At 42.5% G+C, this 21,308-nt stretch overlaps 1 protein-coding gene across 2 annotated transcripts in view; it reads left to right on the plus strand.

Annotated features, from left to right (window-relative positions):
- arhgap35a (Rho GTPase activating protein 35a) overlaps positions 1-21,308 on the plus strand; it is a 61,711-nt gene that overhangs the window by 28,434 nt on the left and 11,969 nt on the right. For both annotated transcript variants that reach the window (XM_040008986.1, XM_040008985.1), the window contains 2 exons: positions 9,938-13,772; positions 19,111-19,243. In XM_040008986.1, the coding sequence (XP_039864920.1) occupies positions 10,053-13,772; positions 19,111-19,243 (3,853 nt within the window). In that variant the 5' untranslated portion in view covers positions 9,938-10,052. The remainder of the gene's footprint in view (positions 1-9,937; positions 13,773-19,110; positions 19,244-21,308) is intronic.

The following is a 21,308-nucleotide window of genomic DNA, read 5'->3' on the forward strand; positions in this document are numbered from 1 at the left end:
CTAGTTTTTCTGTGTGTGTGTGCGTTTTATAGAGAGACCATCAAGCCGTTTTCTTCTGTTCCTCAGGCTTGATGCTTCTGGCTGTTTAGGTGGTTTAAAGCTGCATCCACACTGGAAGCGATTCACTCCTCGCACATCGCTTTGAAGCTGAACAACATTCCAGGCTCTGGTTGCCTAGGTGACCCACTAATGTATATATTACTAGCTCATATGCCAATCATCGGTATTCTTCCCTCTCATTGGTCATTGCTTCAGTTGCTTGCCTGGAAATTTAGAAAAGTTTATCTTTTGCCTACTTCCTGTCACCAGCAGTTATTTCTCCTGTAGTTGCTTGAAGTCGTGAAAAGTCTCTGAGTTGATGATTGAGCAGATGTCAAAAGTGACCGGAGAGCAATTTAAAGATAAAAAATGTCATGAAGATTAAAAGTGAATGGCAGTAGAGACAGGAGACGGTGGTTGGTAAGGCTGAGGACACAAGAGCATTGAAGGTGGTTGTCTGTGATTTTTATGTTGAGGCTTGTTAGGGCAGCGGTAAGAGGTACAGATGAGCGATGAAGTCGTCCTGTCTGTAGACCATTAGCCAACCGCAAGTTCTAAGCACTTACCAGAAGCTCCTTGTGTTAACTCCCTGCCGCAGCACAAAGTCCCTCTTTCTCTTCTGTTTGTTTAGTTGGAAACTCTTCTTGTTCCTCCCTAATATTTCTTAATACTTCATTTGTGATTTTGCGCACACCTACGCCTCACAATACATTCACTTCGAAAAAACTTTGATTCTTTTCTTTGGCTCATTTCTTTTTCTTTTATAATGTGGTACACCCAAGTTCTTGGAAGGTTGTATTTACCAATGGAAAATAATTTATCTTTTTCTTTGAAACACTCGAAATGAAAAACACAATTTAACTCTGGCGTCAATATAAGCTTTCACAAACCATTTGTACTTTTCAAATCAATTTTTCCATTTTGTACAATGAGCCGTTTCTCACCATCCCTAGCTCAGCCGATCAGTATAAGAGTACAAAAAAAAAGCATCCAATTCAACAAAAAAATAATTACACAAACAAAGCCTGCGTTGGGGTGTTCTGTCTCCAACTATTGTTTGAATCTGGGTTGTGCCTTTAATTCTAGGGAGCCTGTCAAAAGCAGTTGGCGGTGCTTTGTCCAGGCGTACCTTTTTTATTACTACTGTCTGCTTTATTAGCCTTCCACAGAGCAGGAGAGGACAGAAAGAATTGACTGGAGATGCGAATGAAGGTGGCAACTATTGACTAGTTTGTCTTCTCTTGCTTCTGGCAGGGTGCAATGATGCTACAAGGATGCCGCTGTCCAGGCTAGCCCATTAGCACCTAGACTCCACACATGACAACATGACAAGAACAGACCACCACATGCAATGTGGCATTCGCAGGCTTGCTGCGCCGCTTTCACAGCCACCACTTTGCTTCAGCAGCCTTCTGTAGAAATAGCTTTAAATCATCTTCCACTTCCCCCTCAGTCCCCCTTTTTTTCGTTTCTGTCATTTTCCTTTTTAATTGGTCTCAAGATTCAGCAGTGCATGAACACTTCTGTGGCAAAGAGGAGTGTGGGGGGGAAAAAGTTTATTTAAACGTTCAGTGTGTAAGCAGAAAGTTGTGAGCATGTGAGTTAGAGGGCTTGTGTATATTGTTAGATGTGAACGTGCCGTATCTATGTTGGAGCATATGTTGTAGGTGTAAGTGGCTTTTTTTGTGTGCGTGAAGACCATCTGTCACCTAGTAACGGTTTGGGTGATCTCTGGCTGATGTAAGAGCTCCCTGTAGGGATCATAGAGCATAATTATATACAAAGCCTGCAGGTCACAAGTACAGATGGAAAGAGTTTAGCAGCATTGCGCTTATACTCTCTGTGATTTGAAGAGAAATTATTGTATTTCTTTAATGTCAAAGTGAAAAATGATCACATGTAAAAGCCTTGGCAGCTGCAATTTTCTGAATGGTGTGTCTTTAATGTATCAGCAGGTTATTAACGTCTCTCTCTTTGATGATATCCTGCATAGAGGCTAACTGTAAAATGTATATATTGTTTTCTTTTCAGGGTTGTGTTTAGAAAGTCAATTAAAGAACCTTTCAAGCTCCTATCACATCTCAAGGAAATCTAAATGAAAGATAGATATACTTTGTATAATTTGGCTTTAGGTTTCTGACGTCAAATCGGCCACCAGACTTGTTTGGTCTCCTCTGTGTGCACTGCTTATATGCTGCACAATTGAAACTTTCCTTCGTATTAGGACAAAACAATGGAAGCTGTACCAGTAACGTCAAAAAAACAAAAAAATGTTGCAATCAAGCCTTTGCCCCTGAGTTTATTCTGGCTGTCAAAATCTTTGCAGCGGCTGATAAAGTAATAAAAATTAAGCTCTGGTGGCAGCGGCATCGCTCCGTGAGTGCACACAGCTTTCCTGTCTTGTGCACCATCTGGAAAACACACCCAGCACATCTATTAAGCACTTACTCCAGCTAAGGACGAGCGCTCCGCTGAAAATGGGTTAATAATGACAATTAAATTGAAGGTAATGTCAGCAGTTGATCTGCCACTCACAAATCATATTATTTTATGTGAATAGCTTTCTGTGCCTAGGAGTGGAATTGCAGTTTTGAATAAGTGTGAGTCACTGAGCCGAGCTATTGAAAATCTACAAAATTGCATTATTTTGTTTTATCAAGACATTCTCTTACTACATGAAGACTTTCCACCCAGAGGCCAGAGCGCAGAGTCGGCTATGTTCTAATATTTAGGATGTAAAGGATAGAAAGTTCTGCTTGGCTCTGCCGTTCTTTCAGACGCATCAGATGCATATGACTTCTTTCCTAGTTTATACACTTTTTTTTTTTTTTTAATTGAGGAACTCTATTTGGTGTGGTGTTATTTTATTACATTCATAGTTTATCATAATGCAGTGGCACATGGACGTGTTTATTAGCAAAGACAAATGCAGGCACATGATATCCACCTGTCAGTGCTGAGAGATGGAGGTCATCCCTAGTGCTAAAATGAGGCGTACACACACACACCATCAAACCAATTACACTAGTAATTAGAACTGGAAGCTCATTCAGGTGGAAGATTGCCAGCTGAGTTTAAAAACCCACCTGCTAACCGCTCTCTGCAAAATGCTGTCAGATTTAGGCATAAAACCGCCACGTACGTCCATGTTTTTGTTTACTTTCTGAAAGCCTGCCCCCGTGTCTGCATTTAATGCTCTCCGTCCTGCCTTGTGCATTGGATATATTTGCGTATGTTCTATATTCGTGTTTGTCGGTTTTTGTTTGTGCTGTTGCATCACGTTTGGCTAGGAGGACAGGGCGGCTGTATTGGATGTCTGAATGTGTCTATACAGTTGTGCTGATGCTGACAAGCCTTCTAGTAGGGGAGCAGGGATCAGATGTATGCTAATATCACCAGCAGACAGTCTGCTAGTCTGACAGAGGCCCGGCTGCAAGGTTAGGCACTGCTGCAGGAGAAAGAAAACTGAGAGACAGAGAGGGAGACATGATAAGAAATGAAGAGAGGGGGATAGAAAGAAAAGGACGAAGGTAAAATTACATAAGGGTCGAGGGCATTAAAAGAAATAAGTACGCCAGTTCATGTCAGGCTGAGGGAATTAAGAAGCAGGGAGAGCGAAGGTCCACAGATAAACTTTTGTGCCAAAGGAAAACACAGGCCATCTGTCCTTCTGACCTTGCATGCAAAGCACCAGTTGTTGCTGTTGTTGTTTTTGTTGTTGTTGTTGTTGTTGTACAGCCTGTTGAACAGGGAATTTCTCGGGCAAATGTAAAAGAGTGTGTCTTAAAAAGGCAGTGCTTTCAGTTGGCTCCATCACACATCTGGACTGAAGCCAATCGATCATTTGAATTTCATATTTTCATTTATCCTGTAGATTAATCTGTTAAACAGGCAAATAGTCTCGCTGTTAACCCTGAAGTGAGCGTTACTTTTTTCTGCTTCAATAACAGTCCGATACACAAAGATATTTTAAATGCAATGATTTGTCCATAAACTCTTCCTTTTGTCATGCCACTTGAACCTTGCTCTTTCCTGGGTTTTTTTTAGCTCCTCCAAATCTTTAGACATAGTCTTGAAATTCAGATTGGACTGTGAATGCAGTCTTTGCTCTGGCTATTTTATTCTCAGTAGTTTTTGTTTATTGCCTCCTCCTGTTTGTCCAGGAGCATTGTCTCCTCGGGGGTCCATCAGAGGGAATAGCTGCATTGGAGTGACTTACTAATAATGCTCAGGAGTCTTCTGAAAATATAGCTGCAATTAATGTTAAGGTGTATTGTAATTAAAATGATGGTGTTTTACAATGTATGGAGGTATTAATCATTTTTAAAGGTATTATATTCCCATTAGTGTTTCAGTGCACATGTTGTGGAATGCAAATATGTACTGAGGCAGAGAGGCTGTGGGGGGTATGATATTTGCCTTTTTTTTTTTTTTTTTTTTTTTGTTTATGTGGTTATATCACTGTTCCATCAGATCATGCTAATGCACAAAGTGTACCACATGTGATCCTGCAAATGGAAAGATGTGACTAGCTGAAGCTTTTCCATAGAGTGACCGTAATCCGAGTCAGCGCTAACCAGCGCTTCTGAATCGGGATCTGGCTATGTGATGGTTTGGTTGCTGCGTTAATATTTCTCTTTGTCATATCAAAATATGTTTTTAATGAGTTTATAGGAATTACTTTTTTTTAGCTTACTATGAAATATGAGAGCTATAGGTCGATTGATTCAGCCTGTGCAAAAGTATTTTTGTAGGAATCATTTATTGCAGTTGGGTGTGCTTGTGCGGTTTGTTTGCCTGGCCACATGTGAAATATGTTAGCAGTGGTATGATTGCAGTGTTTGTCTTCTGTTGATGCATGCACACAATGGATGGAAAGAGTGAGGGTATTTGTATTTCCTGTTTGGTGTGTGATTGATGGATATGCTGCATATGTGGAAAAGGCAAATGCCTTCTGTTTAAGTGGTTACGCTGAATGCACTGCGCCACAGAGCACTTCGTGTAAAGGGCAGTGAATGTGAAGTGCGGAGGCATTTACATATAGATGCATATACATTATATATTTGAGTCACTGTAAGACCCACGTCTGTGCGCATCGCTGGTTAAGTGATGTTTAAAATGAGTTGTTTCTAACTCAGCATTCATATCAATTAATTCCTTTCCACTGCGAGCCGACCCACCCTGAACAGGAAGCAGCATCAGTGGAAGGACTGTCGACACCCACACACAGCCCCAATGCGTTGGCCACAACCCTAGTATCTTACTAATGGACAGCAAGTCTCCAGAGGAGGGGCAAAATGGGAGCGGGCGATGGAGAAGGGATTCTTGACAGATGGGAATCGGAAATCTATATGATGATGGTAATGTTCTGGGTGAGACTAGAGAAGTACAACTAGCTGCAGACCTAATTCATCCAAGTGGGGGTAGGGGGGGGGGCACGCTGTGGACGAAGACAAAGGAAGGGTCATTCACTCTTGAATCTTCGAGAATACAGGAGAGAGATTTTTTTTTCCCCTGCTGCCTCTCTGTCATCATCATAATCCTCATCACCACACTGCACACTTCATGACTATTTCATGACCTTTGTTTCTGTCAACTCCCAGCCTTTCCTGAGTGTGTATTACTCTACAACCAGAAGGTTTTCTGGGAAACTCGGCTTCCTAGTTTGTCCTTGCTTAGCACTGTTCACACTGTACTGTGTGAGATTCTCTGAGGCATATCTGATGCTTTTGGCAGCAACTTAAGAAAAGTGATAAAGTACTCCTTTTATCAGAAATATTATTTCTACTATACTTTTCTTTCACTCTATAATCTATAAAATACTTGACCTTTACTAACAGTGTTGCACTTCAACTCAACATTTATTTCCATCACAACTATTTTTCTGACTCTGACTTTAAAATTCTTTCTCCGTAGATATAGCTTTCAGTCATGGTCATCCCATTCAATCCATATGGACTCTCTCTTGTCCACCATTTCCAGTCTGTAAGGATTTCTGTGTGTATCAAACCAGGCCTGGCTGTCATCCTCCCTTGCTAACTGTTGTAACTCTGTAATGAAAGGAATGCAGCCAACTCTTGAAAGCTGGATGGCCTCACGGGCCATGCAGCTACAAAGGGACTCTCCCTTGCTGCCCTTTGTAGCACGTGTTATTCTGAACTTCATGCCCTGACGCCCCAGCATTACCTTAAGGCTGAACTCCAGTACCTTAGAGACAAATCATATCTGCCTCTACTTTGTCCTTGAGGGAGAGCGGGTGTCCTAAAGGGCTGGTTCAGTCAAGGCAAGATTGCTGTATCTTTTCCTGCTTTTAAACAGTTTAAAAGGAGGGAATGAAATAATCAGGCAAATGGAGATGTGGTATTTGGGTAGACCATGCTTATAATGCTATTTGCGATTACACAGGGGGGTGAGTGATGGGATGGGTCAGACTTTGACCCTTGTATCCTCTGCGCCTCACCACGCCCTCCCTCAGGGAATTCCAATCTGCAACTCACATGACCCAGGTTGCTGACCTCTCTCTCCTTCCTCTTGTACCCATTCTCGTTAGTGCACATGGAGAGGATGGGGGTACAAACTTCACACCCTCCTTTGCCTCCCTACAGTGCCTTGCCCTCCTTTCCATCTCCTGTCATTCTGCCTACTGTCACGTTTCAGGGTCCAAGGCAGATACAACGCAGGCCTTAAACCAGCCCAGGGCCTCGAGATGGTGGTATGCGGCTGGACATGCGCAGCAGACACCAGGCCTCGGGTTGAACTAGGAAACTGTCTGCCTGACTATTCTGCACCTGGACTGCTGCACTGAGACTAGCTAAGCACAAGCAGTGGTGTCTTTATGGGAAAGAGGAAATGTATTCCCCTAATGACTAGATCTATTGTGTGAAATGCTGCACTTAGGCTGCCAGCAGACGTGCTGTAGAAACAAGCTGAATTGTGCAGTTGCAGTTTAATATAAATTCTGTTTCTGTCAGTGACTTTGGTGCAGCCGTCACTCAGCGAGACATTTCATTTTTCTATATTATTCGCTGTGTTGGAAACTATTGCATCCTCACAACAGACCAGCAAAAATAACATCAACACTTTTTTTTTTTTGTTACTACTTTTTTTCTTTTTAAGCCTATCTCCTTGTCATACACACCCGTGCGCGCGCATGCACACACATTAACTTGCACTCTGCTCTAGTGAATATGTGGGCTGACTGTCACAAAATCTATATGAACTTGGAGGTCCATGTACACCTTGCACACACGGGAACATAATTAGAAAAAGATAGGTAGGGTCAGCAGAGCAGATGCTAGCAGGGCATCTGTAAGAGTGCTCAGCCTGGCCAGCCGCCAAGTCCATATAGAATTTTGGAGTGCTTGACTGCACTTAATCCAGACCCTCACTGCTGGTCGCAAACATGACCTATTTCACACATGAAGTGATCATCACCAGGATCTTGATTACATAGGATACATTCTGGGTCATCTTTATGTGCACGCATGTGCAAGCTCAGATGAAACATTCATGCTAATGTGGTTCTGCACTAGGGTTTCCTTACTTATCTGTAAAGGTAATACCCCCTCTCAGCTCATGCAGTAGACAGCTACTTCAAGCATGTCACAACAGTTTACGCTACAGAGATAAGTTTTACAAGCTAGCAATGCAAAAATAGAGCCCGCAGACCTACCAGAAATCCCTTTTGGTTTACTCTGGGGGAATAAAAAGAAATGCAGTATATGCAATTTATAATAAGTGACATTGCTGTACAGACTAGCAGTAGCTGTAAAATTAAAGGTTACCACGTATGAGGGATCCACTAATAATATGGCAGCTACAAATATGTATTGTAGTATGTATTGTATTTATTGATGGTCTTGAGTACCATGCAGCTTTTTAATTTCATGTCTGTGAAGAATGTCTGTATACAACACAGCAAAGGATCATGTAGACACTGTATATTAAGAAATGAATATTATTATTATGCTGAATAGATGTTCAATTAAGTCAGTGGACCATGTCCAGGGGCAGCAGGTCTCTTTTCTTTCTGGTGAATGCAGTTGAGGGATCTGCTGAGGTCATCTGTGTAATGCGAACATAATTAGGTCAGTGAACAGGTTTGTTATTAACCCACAGATACCTCGATAAATACCACAGTGCAGTCCTTCCCATCCAGTTAAAGTGGTGTGTGTACATTCATATACTATCAAGTAGACATACACATGCCCAGCGAGAGAAGGAGATGAATTAATCACAATTCCTAGGTCATATTCGTATTTGATCCTATCGACCATCAAGTCAGGCTGTACACAGTGTACAGTGCATGTTGTTATTATAGGGATTTGGTCCACCTCTGTGAGCTTTGATGCATTTTTCATGCATGTTTCCTCTATAAATATCAAAACACGAGGTATTCTATTTGATATGGATTCCTTTTCCTGCTGGTGCTGGGTTATACACCTGGTTAAGCACAGGGGCACTCTTGTCTCTGTAATTTTAATCCACAGCCTGAGTGGAATTTACTTTTAGCAAAACACTAGGCTTCAGCTGGGAACTTTGATTAGTGGCACTCCCTTTCAAATGAAACTCAGAAATGCAGTTTAAAAAAGATGTAGTAGTCATTACATAGCAGGTTGGGTGTAGCTTTTTTATAAAGTCTACACTATTTTCTAACACACACAAGTTTCTTACCATTTTTTTCTTGTCATTGTTCGTATCTCTGGTGAATCAGAGTTGGACAGTGAGGTTCATTTTAGGGAATCCGCAGATCTGTGTTGCCTGACAAACTCGATTCAAAAATAATGAAGGCTTTGGCTGCTTTTGTGTTCTCTGTCAAAAGAGCTGTTCGTGATTAATAGTGGTTTTAATGTCTGTTTTTACTACATAAATGACTCAGTTATGACATGGAGGGGGTGGTCTCCATCATTTTGAAATGCAGTGCATGCTATCTGTCTAAGAGCTTAACAAGATTTTCATTCCATACAAATTGTGTTGTAACACCCTTTCATGCCTCATCCTTTCCCTTTTCTTAACTTATTTTTAGACCTAATCTACCAGTCGAATAAATAATACTGAGATGAGCAACTAAGCATCTCTATATGGTCTTATGTGTTTTTGCCTTTTTCTTACTTGCAATGTAGCCATTTCTTGCTTCTGAATTAGGTAAATATGCATGACATTAATGATGGTACAGGAGCCAACTCTTATCTGTTTGGTTATAAACATAGGAAAACATGTTTTTGATGGAAACAAGTCAGCCAACAGGCAATGCAGCCTTTTAAAATGCAGATGGCTTTCCCTAGTTGGCCAATTAGTAACTTTAGCTCTGGAACACTTATCTTCTTTCATCTTCCTGTGTGTGTCTTTCATTTAGGGTGCCGAGAGCTTGGTGTGCCTTTTTCTACAAGAGTGTCGTGCTACTTGTGTGCATATGTTTGCGTGCACAGTCGTTTGTCTGTTTGCTGCAGTAGTGAAAGAGCTACATTACTTTCCTCCAATGTTGCTGCGAGTGAGGCAAACCAACCAGACTGTTAGAAGCCAGATAATAAGCCAAAACACACATTGCGTTGCAATGAACATGAGAATGAAATGTGGAAGGCACCACTGTTAGCACTGCAGTCCTGGCAGCATTAAAATTAAATGAGTTAAACTGGGAAAAAATTGCCTTTAACTGAGTTACAGCTGGGTTAAGTAATGTGCAGCATTCCAACAGCTTTACCACTGACCTCAATCTTTTCAGGAAATATTCAGTGGAGGAATAGGATCAGAGATTAACAATTGTTAACAGAACACATGCACATAGTAGGAATTTAGATGCGAGGCACAGTAGCTAAAGGTTGTCATTAGAATAGTGGAAATTTTTTTTGTATATCTCTAGATTAAATCTCACTTTTGTCTCTCTCTTTCTATCATGCAGGACCAAGCCTCAGACCAGTGAGCTTCTCTTGCATGGAAACCCTGCTTCCTTGGCAGCCTGCTCCTCTCTCTAGAGCTCACGGCCAGCATGGCAGGATGAGCCTCTGCCAGCAACGATGATGGCCAAAAAGCAAGATCCGCGGCCACCCACCTACAACCTGGTTGTGCTTGGGCTGTCCGGCACAGAGAAGGAGAAAGGGCAATGCGGTGTGGGCAAGTCCTGCCTGTGTAACCGCTTTGTCCGGCCAAGTGCAGATGACTTCTACCTAGATCACACCTCTGTTCTCAGTACCAGTGACTTTGGAGGGCGTGTAGTGAACAATGACCACTTCCTATACTGGGGAGAGGCTGTAAGGACAATGGAGGAGGGGTCAGAATGCCGTATAAATGTGGTGGAGCAGACTGAGTTCATTGATGATCAGACATTTCAGCCACACCGAAGCACGGCACTGCAGCCTTACATCAAGAGGGCAGCTTCCACCAAGCTGGCTTCAGCTGAAAAGCTGATGTACTTTTGCACAGATCAGCTGGGGCTGGAGCAAGACTTTGAGCAGAAACAGATGCCGGAAGGCAAGCTTATGGTGGATGGCTTCTTACTCTCTGTAGATGTTAGCAGGGGTATGAACCGTAGCTTTGAGGATCAGATGAAGTTTGTTACCAACCTATATAACCAGCTAGCAAAAACAAAAAAGCCTGTGGTTCTGGTCCTTACCAAATGTGATGAAGGTGTTGAGCGGTATATTAAAGACTCACACACTTTTGCCCTAACTAAGAAGAATCTACAGGTGGTAGAAACCTCAGCACGTTCCAATGTCAATGTTGACCTAGCCTTTTTTACACTGATTCAATTAATAGACAAGAGTAGGGGAAAGCCCAAGATTATCCCCTACTTTGAGGCACTGAAACAGCAGAGTCAACAGATTGCCTCAGCTAAAGACCGCTATGAGTGGCTGGTCAACCGAATTGTAAAGAACTACAATGAGACATGGCCTGTTGTCAGTCGGCGCATGCAGACTGCCCCAGAGTACAAGGACTATGTTTTTCTTGAGGGCACTGCTAAAGCTAAGAAGCTCTTCCAGCAGCATGTGCATAGACTTAAACAAGAACACATAGAGAAACTTAGGAAGCTCTATCTAAGTACTCTGCCACAGGCACTGTCTACACTCTTACCACAGTTGGATGAGATAGACCACTTGAGCTGGTCTGGAGTTCAGAAAGTCCTGGAGACTAAAAGAGATTTCTGTCAGTGGTTTGTTGTGCTCGATGATACACCTTGGGAGACCACAACACACATTGATAACATGGAAGATGATCGCATCCCACAAGACCTACTGGAGACACCAGCAGCGGAAGCCATTTATGAGTCCCATCTGGAGCAGCTAAGGAATGAGCGGAAACGGGCTGAAATGAGATGGGAGTTCAAGGAGAAGTTAAGTGTCTCTCCTTTTATCACACCAGGGAAGCCATGGGAGGAGGCCAGAAGCTTCATCATGAATGAAGAGTTCTACCAGTGGCTGGATGAAGCTGAATATCTGGATATCTACAATAAACACCAGAAAGAAATCATCGACCGGGCCAAAGAAGACTTTCAAGAATTGCTCCTTGAATATTCTGAGCTCTTTTATGAGTTAGAGTTGGATGCAAAACCGAGTACAGAGAAAATGGGAGCCATTCGAGAAGTGCTGGGGGAGGAGCAAAGATTTAAGGCCCTTCAGAAGCTGCAGGCAGAAAGGGATGCTCTTGTACTGAAACATATCCACTTTATCTATCACCCCACAAAGGAATCCTGTCCCAACAATCCGCACTGTGTGGATACTAAGATAGAGCAGATACTGGCCTCCAGATTCCCAACTCGGTACCCTTCATCAGACTGTGCGAGACTGGAAGGGGGGAGAGCTGAACGGATAAATCTTGTCATTCTAGGAAAAGATGGGCTAGCCAGAGAGATGGCCAATGAGATAAGAGCCTTGTGCACCAGTGACGACCGGTACGTGTTAGATGGAAAACTGTATGAGCTGACCCTCCGTCCCATAGAGGGCAATGTACGTCTCCCAGTTAATTCCTTCTACACACCAACCTTTACACCGCATGGCTGCCTATGTTTGTACAATTCAAAGGAATCTCTCTCCTATGTTGTTGAGAGTATAGAGAAGCTTAGAGAGTCGACTATTAGCAGAAGGGAAAGGGAAAACAGCTTATCTCAACTGCCACTGTCCCTCCTTCTGGTCACCAAGAGGGGGGTGGGGTCCATAGGGGATATTGGAGGGGAGACAGCTCAAACTCTCATACAACAAGGGCAGCAGGTAGCTGCAAAGCTACAGAGTTCTTACCTAGACCCTGCCTCTCCAGGCATGGGTTATGGCCGCAATGTCAGCGAGAAGCAGATCACTCAGATGTTGAAAGGACTCTTAGAAATACGTAGAAACATAGGGAGCAGCTCCCCTCCACTACCTCCTCCATCCTCCAGAGACTCTCAGTCCCAGTCAATGCTCGAGGCAGACCTGAGGATAGTCATGTGCCTGATGTGCGGAGACACCTACGACCTAGACCAACTCCTTGCTCCCTTCCTTTTGCCCCAGCATTGTCGTCCTTCCTCGAGCCTCGGTGGTGGCACCTCTGTTCTGCTGGATCTTAGTATAGGAGGTCAGAAGCAGAATATCGAGCTGTCATTGCTCTCCTTCCATTCCTCATTAGCCCTTCGCAAGGCTGGGCTCGTCCATGGCTACATTGCTGTTTACTCTACTCGCCGCAAGGCCTCTTTGGAGACATTATGTGCTTTTCTGTGTGAGGTACAAGACATCATCCCAATCCAGTTATTAGCAGTAGGGGAGAGCCAGATGGAGCTGTCAGATTCAGACTCTGCTAAGGAACAAGTTATTCAGGGGGAAGAATTGGCTCATGAAATAGAGGCAAGATTTAACACGGTAATATGTGGACATGGTGGTGTAGTAGGTGGTCTTCATAAGATAGATCTCTTCCAGCCTTTCTTAAAAGAGGCGATGGAGAAGCGCACCATTGTTGAGGCCACACACATGTATGACAATGTAGCAGAGGCATGCACCAATGAGAGCGTCAGCCCTCGTGGTGGCTCTCCCAGCCCGGTTACACTTTTGGACTCAGAAGATGATATTGATCCATCACCTCCTTACCCTACCCTGAGGGAGGATACTCTCAGCTCCCAACTGGGAAGCTTCAAGCTGTCAGAAATGGATTCAGATGATCCCTTCTCTTTCATTTCCGAGCTTAGCACTTTTGAGAGCAAGGTGAACAACAAAGTTCCTCCACAAGTGAAGCCCAAGCCAGTCCTTAAGGTTAATCTTGGCCCTTACATGGACCAACAGGGAGGCACCAACCGCCGCTCTTTGCCCCAAGCTGTCACCTGGGCCCGAGGTAGTGATGGTGGCTATGACCCCTCAGACTATGCTGAGCCAATGGATGCTGTGAGCAAACCTAGACACACAGAAGAAGAAAATATTTACTCTGTCCCACATGACAGCACACAGGGCAAGATTATCACCATCCGCAATGCCAACAAGGGTCATTCAAATGGGAGTGCTGGGGGGAATGGGTCAGACAGTGAAGCTGATAGCAGTTCACTGGAGCGCAGAAGAAAATTGTCTGCGATTGGCATAAAGCCTAAGCTTTACAGAGACAGATCCAAACGGCTTGGGAAGTTCAGCAATTTTAGGACGAGCTTTTCTATCGGCAGCGATGATGAGCTGGGGAGTTCATTCAAGGCGAGCCAGGATGACGACGGACTTAAGAAAGACAACTCCACTGAGGATAGTGAGGATCCTAAAAAAAGAAATATTCTCAAAAGCCTGCGCAGAACTAAGGTTAGTGTTCATGCAACTATCTGCTTAAGTTTAATATGAGTGCCATTTTGGTTTAAAAAATTCTATAAATTAACTCATAAATTCAGAGCACTTTCTTTTTCTTAGTTTAGCAGTTTCCAACACAACAGTTACCAAGCTTTATTGCCAAATGTTCAGTATTTATTATTGAACCAATCGCCTACTCAAGTGCATTTTAAACTGTAAAATTTTCTTAATAACCTCCTCACGTCCTTTAATTGTTTTGGCAGATTAAAGTGTCTAATGCTAAAGTAAGGTAAAATTATTTTTTAAGCAAAAGAAGAAAACATTTGTAATGGTTAATTTTAAATATTCAAAACATGCCAGGTTTACTTTTTTAATATATTTGCCTCACATATAATTATAATGTATAGAAAATCTGTATGAAAAATACCTCAAAGGGACAAGTGTGTTTATATATAGTTTATATAAATCCATCTGTATACATGTAGAAAATAGACACACAAAATGTCCATAATCTCCAATATGAATGGTTCTTGTTTGAGATTGAACAGCTGTTTGCTGTTGCGATTAAATGTGTTTCTAACTAAACTCAAGGAATTTCTAATGAGTTGAGAAAGATCTGTCTTCTCTGAAGCTTAGCCCACTGATAACATGACATATACTGTAGGGGGTTTGTATAAAAGGATGTCTGCAATATTTTTTCACTGACCGCTCTGTGGGATCCCTCTAAACTACCCAGATCATCAGAGATAATGGAGGCAAACTCTGGTCAGTAAACCTCTATACCAGAAAGCAGAAACTCTTAATGAATAGGGACAGAGCCGTGGTATAGACTGTGCTATTTCATCTGTCTGTGTCCATCTCTATCTGGTATCTTCAGGTTTCCCTAGAGGAATAATGTTAGACATTGATCTTTTGCAAGGTTCTTAAACGTCTTTCTATACTGGCACTTAAAACAGATTAAAACAGATACTAAATCACTGCAGACTTTTAGAAAACTAGGTGCGAACATCCCTGCTAATAGCACTAACAAGCAAAAAAACAGAATAAGAATATAAGGAAAGTAATCTTTGTTTCAAATTAAAACCTTCCTTTTTAGATTTAACTACGGTATGTGAAGTCTGTATGTAACAGCAGAGTCACTATATGTAGTGTAATGTGTAACTTAGGGCCGTGTTTTTGTTGCTTTTACTGTCGTACTGCAGTGAAGTTTTGACTAAGACTGGACTGATTATCTTAATTTGCTTCCTTCCGTTACTTTTCTCATATTCTCAGTTTGGTCTCCTGTTCTTGCTGATTCATACTGCTTCTCACATTCCTGTCACTTTTTCCTCTCCCCCCATTATATTCTTGTCTTTTGGACACACGTATCTCCTACTTTACTTGATTTCTGTCTCCCCATTTCTTTTCCTTCCTGTGCTTGTCTCTCACCCACATGCAGTGACCTTACAGTGTTCGGCTTATCAGCCTGGTATGCTGTTCATTCACACACATGGTGCAGTATAGAAGTGCCAACTGAACAGCAGTTACATCTGTGTATGTTGTGCTTCTGTGTCTGTGATAATTACCATGGCTGTCAGCAGAGAGGAACAGGAGGGGGATGATTAATGTTTTCACACACTCAGATTTGATGTCCAAGTACCTGAATAGAAGCTGTCCTCCCGGATAATTCAACTGCTAAGATCGCATTCTGTAGCACTTGTTGCCATTCATCCCACTGGGGGGAAAAAAGTGAGAACCTTTAAAACACAAGGTAGCAGGATTTGTGAGCAGACTAGTTCAAGTAGTACACTCAGTGGCCACTTTATTATGTACTTGCTAGTATTGAGTTAGATCCTTTTGCCTTCAGAACGGTCTTAATTCTTTGTGGCATGGATTCAACAGGGTGCTGCAAATGTTCCTCAGAGCTTTGGGGCTATATTAACATGACAGCATCACACAGTCGCTGCACAGTTGTCACCTGCACAGCAATAATGTGAATCTCCTGTTCCACCAAATCCCAAAAGTGCTTTATTGGATCAAGATCAGGTGACTGTGGAGGCTGTTTGAGTACAGCGAGCTCGCTCTTATGTTCAAGAAGTCAGTTTGAGATGCCGTGAGCTTTGTGGCATGCTGTTATTCTGCTGGAAGCAGCCATCAGAAGATGGGTACGCTGTGGTCGCATGGTCAGCAACAGTATTCAGGTAAACTGTGGCCTTTAAAGAGCCCCAAAGTGTGCCAAGAAAATGTCCTCCACAATGTTATTCCATCGCCAGAAACCTGAACAAGGCAGGATGGATGCATGCTTTCATGTTCATCCCAAATTCTAAACGTTGATGCTGACAGCAGCCATGCCACATTCAGAGTCACTTAAATTTTCACTTAAAACTTCTGCAGATCATATTAACGATGTATACATGCCTAAATGCATTAAATTCCCACGTGATTGGCTTGCATTAAAAAGCAGTTGAGCATGTACCCAACAAGGTGGCCGGTGACTGTATGTTAGCAAGTACACAAGATGTAATAGCTGTGATTTTTACACAACCATATGCTTTGACCCTCTCTATGCAAAGGGGCAGAGCAAAAGTGGATCCATAAAAACCCTGTGATTTAAATTTCCAGTCATACCGCCCAGTACTACATGACACATTTTAAACCCACACATTTCCAAAGAAAAAAAAAAAGCCAACAGAAGGTAGGCCAGTGTCAGCATCATTAGTTATATCAGTGCCCATGATTTGTGCCCTACGGCATGTCTTGGGATCTGGATATCCACATTACAAGCCATTATGGCTTAATTGTGGTTGTAACAAAGTGATCAAGTTCCATCACCTATTTTCTAAGCAGCTGTCTGAAAGATAAGTGTCCATTTTCAGTCTGCTGCAGCCTGAAATCCCTTCAGGAAGACATTTTATTGAGTTATTTGGTCATTTCAGGGAGATATATTGTGGCAGTGCCTCTCCATTGGCAAACAACCAGCCATTCCTGTTGTTGGCTGGTCGGGGTTAACTCAGCCTGTTTTTCAGTTGTCTTTTACGTGACCGTTTGGCGTTATGCAGTGTAAACATTTTCTTGGAGAGAGCCTTAGGGCGCTGTCTACCAATCTGAATCATGACGTCTAGGAACAAATAATGGAAGCTACACTCTTAGCCCATTTTAAAGCCCTCTTTACCTCAGGCGCTGACCAACTGTGTTTGTCCTGATCACCCTCCCTCAGCGAGAGGCCGGAAACGTTTCCTCTCTCTTTCGTCTGCACCTTTTTTTTTCCCCCCCTAACTTACTCAGCCAGAAAGAAAAGTGTTTGAAATTCCTCAGTCACCCAGTTTGTCTACTGACTTCATGCAGGAAATAAAAGGCAGGGAGACAGTCAAACAAAAGGCTCAGAAACAGCCATGGAAAGAAAATGGAGATGAGAGGAATAAGAGTTATGATAAAACTTTTGAGTGGCTTTGTGTTTCAGCGTCCTACAGTGTGTGTAAATGCTCACTGTGGTGTCTGCGTGTTATTGTTGAGGATCTGTTGTGTTTTGATTTTGTGGTAGAGGTCTGTTTTGTCTCCTCAGCGCTGGCAGCATATCCTGTCTCAGTCAGCAACTGAAAGGAGTGGCCAGAAGGCAAAACTGCAGGGAGAGAAGACAGTAAGAGAGGAGAGTGGATGCAGGAGGAGGGGGTGGGCGTATAGAGACAGTCTGCTAAACTGAGATAGGGCACAGATATACAACACGCTCAGTATGACAGGACACAAATAAATTATGAGCTGCAACATGGAGCTCGAAACCAAACTGGCAGCGAGTTATAACAACAATAGTTCTCTGCTGTTCCTAAAATTCAATTGAAGCTTTACGTTAGTGTTTTGTGAACGCATGAACTACAGGGTTCAAATCTACCCCTGGTCCCATGGACGTCCCAGGGAGTGACAGAGAGGCAGTGGAGGAGGTAGCTGGGGAGTGATAAGTGAAGGAATTTGACTTAGGAATCTGCTCATGTGGGGTTATGATGGAACGATAACTGGGAAGCTGTAACTGACTGGCTGAGAATCTGCAGGTATTTAACATGTATCACTTATTGCAAGTCCAGACCTTAACGGGATTCTTGAAGGAGGTGCAGACTCTTCTTGGAATACATTGTTATACTCTTATCTTTTGACATTTAGGGATTTTTTTCACTTGAACTTTTTTTGTCAACCGAAGCGCTGACAATGTTCTTTTTTGTAAAGGCTGTCATAGAGGAGCGTCTTGAGGCCAATGCAAATACTTGGATGCAAAATGTATTCTTATGTATTTGTTTGCTAACTAAGCATCGCCTAATATTTTAGCAGTTAATAAGATTTAAGAAGGGAAAATCACAGTGAGTGCGCTAATGACTTTTGAAGAGTGAAACTCATTGGCCTATGTAAAATTGAAGCTCTTAAAAGAATGTGATAAAATGAAACTACAGTTAAAGGTAAGACGCATACAGACATAACTCTAGCCTACAGTTATGTGCTAATAATGGCCTTATTCATAGAAGGCTAATGAAAAATATCTTGCCATGGCGATGGCAAAAAACTCCAGGTGAGCCTTTGTTAATCTGCCCGGTCTTAATGAATCTATCACCACTTGTTCCCTCGAGTACCACTGAGAGTGAGTGTGAATATATGTGCAATCGAAAATGTTTGGCAGAGTGCAGCGAGGCCAGTATCTGGAGTAGAGGGCACGCCGTGCTTCTTCCCTCTAATGAGCACTCCTCTGCTCCTTTTCTTGTGTCTGTCAGGCCTGCACTGCACCAGCAGCCTGTGTGTCCAGCCAACCATGCATCTCTGGCTCGACACCCAGCCTGCCAGGCCAGAGCCTCAGGGGGCTGACAGACATACTAGAGATCCAGGGCTCAGAGGCCTTCAAATATCCCTGCTGAACACCATTAAGGCACAGCACAATTACTGCTGACGCCTCAGCCATACGGAGTAGCAGGCAAAAATGTTGCAAGAGTGTATCACAACTCCCATAACAGTAGTAAGAAAGTATTTAAACAATGAATAGGGGAGTTTGATTATCTGTTAACAGCAGTGCGCGTGCGGTAGCAGAGAGAGAAACAGAAACAGAATGCCATACAAAAGAACGAAGAGATAAAGTGATGAAATAAGTGATGCATATCTCTCAGATATATGCACAGATCAGGGCTTAAGGCAGCCATATAAGTTTAACCTTTTAAGGAATGTGCGGGATAGGTGCATACACGTCTCGTCTCACAGTTGCTAACATAACAACACAGTCACATTTAAATAAGGTCATGGCCATTTCAAGACCAGTGCCACCAGGAAATGTTGATGTTCTTCTTTTGTTTGCTACCAACATTCTGATTTATCTTTTTTTTTTTTCTCCTTTTATTTTTCCTAGAAACTACGTTCCAAACCCAGGCATTCCATCTCAAAACCTGGCTACTTTGGCATGCCACTATCCGCTGTGGTCACTCCTGAGAGACCAATCCCAGTCTTCATCGAGAAGTGCATCCATTTCATTGAAACAACGGGTAAGGATCTGTACGGACGCTTAATGGCATCCAGTGCAATGCATCGCAGGTTCTTGTGTTTCAGTCGTTTAGCTAATAACTCTTATAAAATGACTTTGTGTGAGCTGTTGTGGCCCTGCATGTACTACAGCTGCTTCCATTAGTGTGAATCGTTTCTTTTCTGGTGGATATTTCCTTATCCGTCCTCTCTTCTTGGTCTGTTCACATTTACATTCACGCATTTTCTTTGTCTCTGTTGTTCTTTGCTCAGGTTTATTTGATGATTGTGCCTAAGCCTATAGGTGGGCTATACAGGAGAACATCTACAACCCACTTTTTAATAAGGAAAAGAAAATGAATTGAATTTAAAATCATTCACATAAATATTAAAGGGTTCATGTGGCATGTTGCAAGTGGTTCATGCAAAAGCATCAAAGAAAACTTGGCCGTGGTTATAGTGACAGTATTTTGTGTTGCCTTAGAGACAGAATCATTGATTTTAAGCAGCATAATTTTTCTTTTATATGAAGTATGTTAGAATATTAGTATGACTGAAATATTCTCATCTGCTCTGTGTTATGTGAATTTTGCAGCTGTGTTTCGCTGACAGGTCTTTAGTCTGTTGCCTGGCCTCTTGTCTCCTCTCTGCAAGCGCAGACACACGCGCTCCGATAGCTTCCTCTAACCTTGCTACCCTGTTGCCATGCTCCTCAGCTGCCCCACTGCCCTAGGATTGCCAGCTTGCTTCTCACTCTGTTACCAGCTGTTACATTAAACCAGAAGCAAAGTCTTGCGGGGTCAGTGCGCATGTGAAGACATCGCACGCCTCTCCCTCTTCTCGGCTGGATCCATAAAAAGGATTTTAGCTACTCAAGGCGTCAGTTAATAAAAAAAATGTGCACACATTAACTTCACAATGGGAGTTGCATTTGGCCAAGCTTACTGACATGCCAGTGCATTCCACTGTAATCTCTGTCCTGATTAAAGACTCAGTATTTGTGGATTACTGCGGCCTTACAAAACATCCGCCTTCCTCTGTGCAGGAGCGTAGGGGCAAAGCTCTCGATAACAAAGCGTCATGATAGGTTTCACCTCGCCCTGTTCAGATGTTCACTGGAAGTGGCTACAGCAGTTGCACCTGGTTAAAGTAGAAAAACTGGTTGCATATGCATTCAAGTACGCACAAGAGTGAATTCCAAGCTCCTCGGGAGGTATTTTCCACCTATTATCCTCACTCGCTGCTTTGTAGTATTTGTCCTAATGCGCCGTTTCCTTTCCCCTCGTCTCTTTCTGTGTCCTTGTTTCTCAACTTCTTTCTCCTGATCCGCTCCTCCTCCTCCCTCCATCTCTCCGAGTACCTACACTTGTCACATTTGATTTCCTTCATCTTCTTCCTAGCACACATTTCTTTTTCTTTCCCTGTCCTGTTGTCACCCTTGTCTAGTCATCATATTTTTTCCCTACTGTTCTCAAATCCTGTGTTTCCTCTTTCATTGCTTTCGGTCCTTCCCCCACACCTTTTGTTTGCATGCGGTTGGGTGTGTTTTAGTTACACCATGGTTATGAAGTTTCTTTTGTGTGTTTGGCTTGTTCGGGTTTTACCTATGAGTATAGGCATGTGTAAGCAGTATAACTTCACACATCTTATTAACCAACAGCGTGTGTGTGTGTATATATATATATATATATATATATATATATATATATATATATATATATATATATATATATATATATATATATATATATATATATATATATATATATATATATATATATATATATATATATATATATATGGGGCACAATTCTGGGACTGGAAGGGGAAATGAGCTACAATGTGCTATTTAGTTTTGATTGCAGCTGCTGTAAAGTCAGACTTTACTTATCCTCCTATCTGCGTCCGTAATCTCTGGGTATAATCACACTCTCAGGAAATTACTTTACAGCACTGACACTATGTTTGTCACTACAGTGCGAGCTGGTAATGAGTGACGTTGTCAAGCTGACCTTGGACCTGCTGCTTTAACCTACATCCTTCCCTTTTCCTTTTACCTCGAACAAAAACACTTAGCGCTAACTTGAA

This window comes from Simochromis diagramma, unplaced genomic scaffold (genome assembly GCF_900408965.1).
Source record: "Simochromis diagramma unplaced genomic scaffold, fSimDia1.1 OVJJ01000344.1, whole genome shotgun sequence".
NCBI lineage: Eukaryota > Metazoa > Chordata > Actinopteri > Cichliformes > Cichlidae > Simochromis > Simochromis diagramma.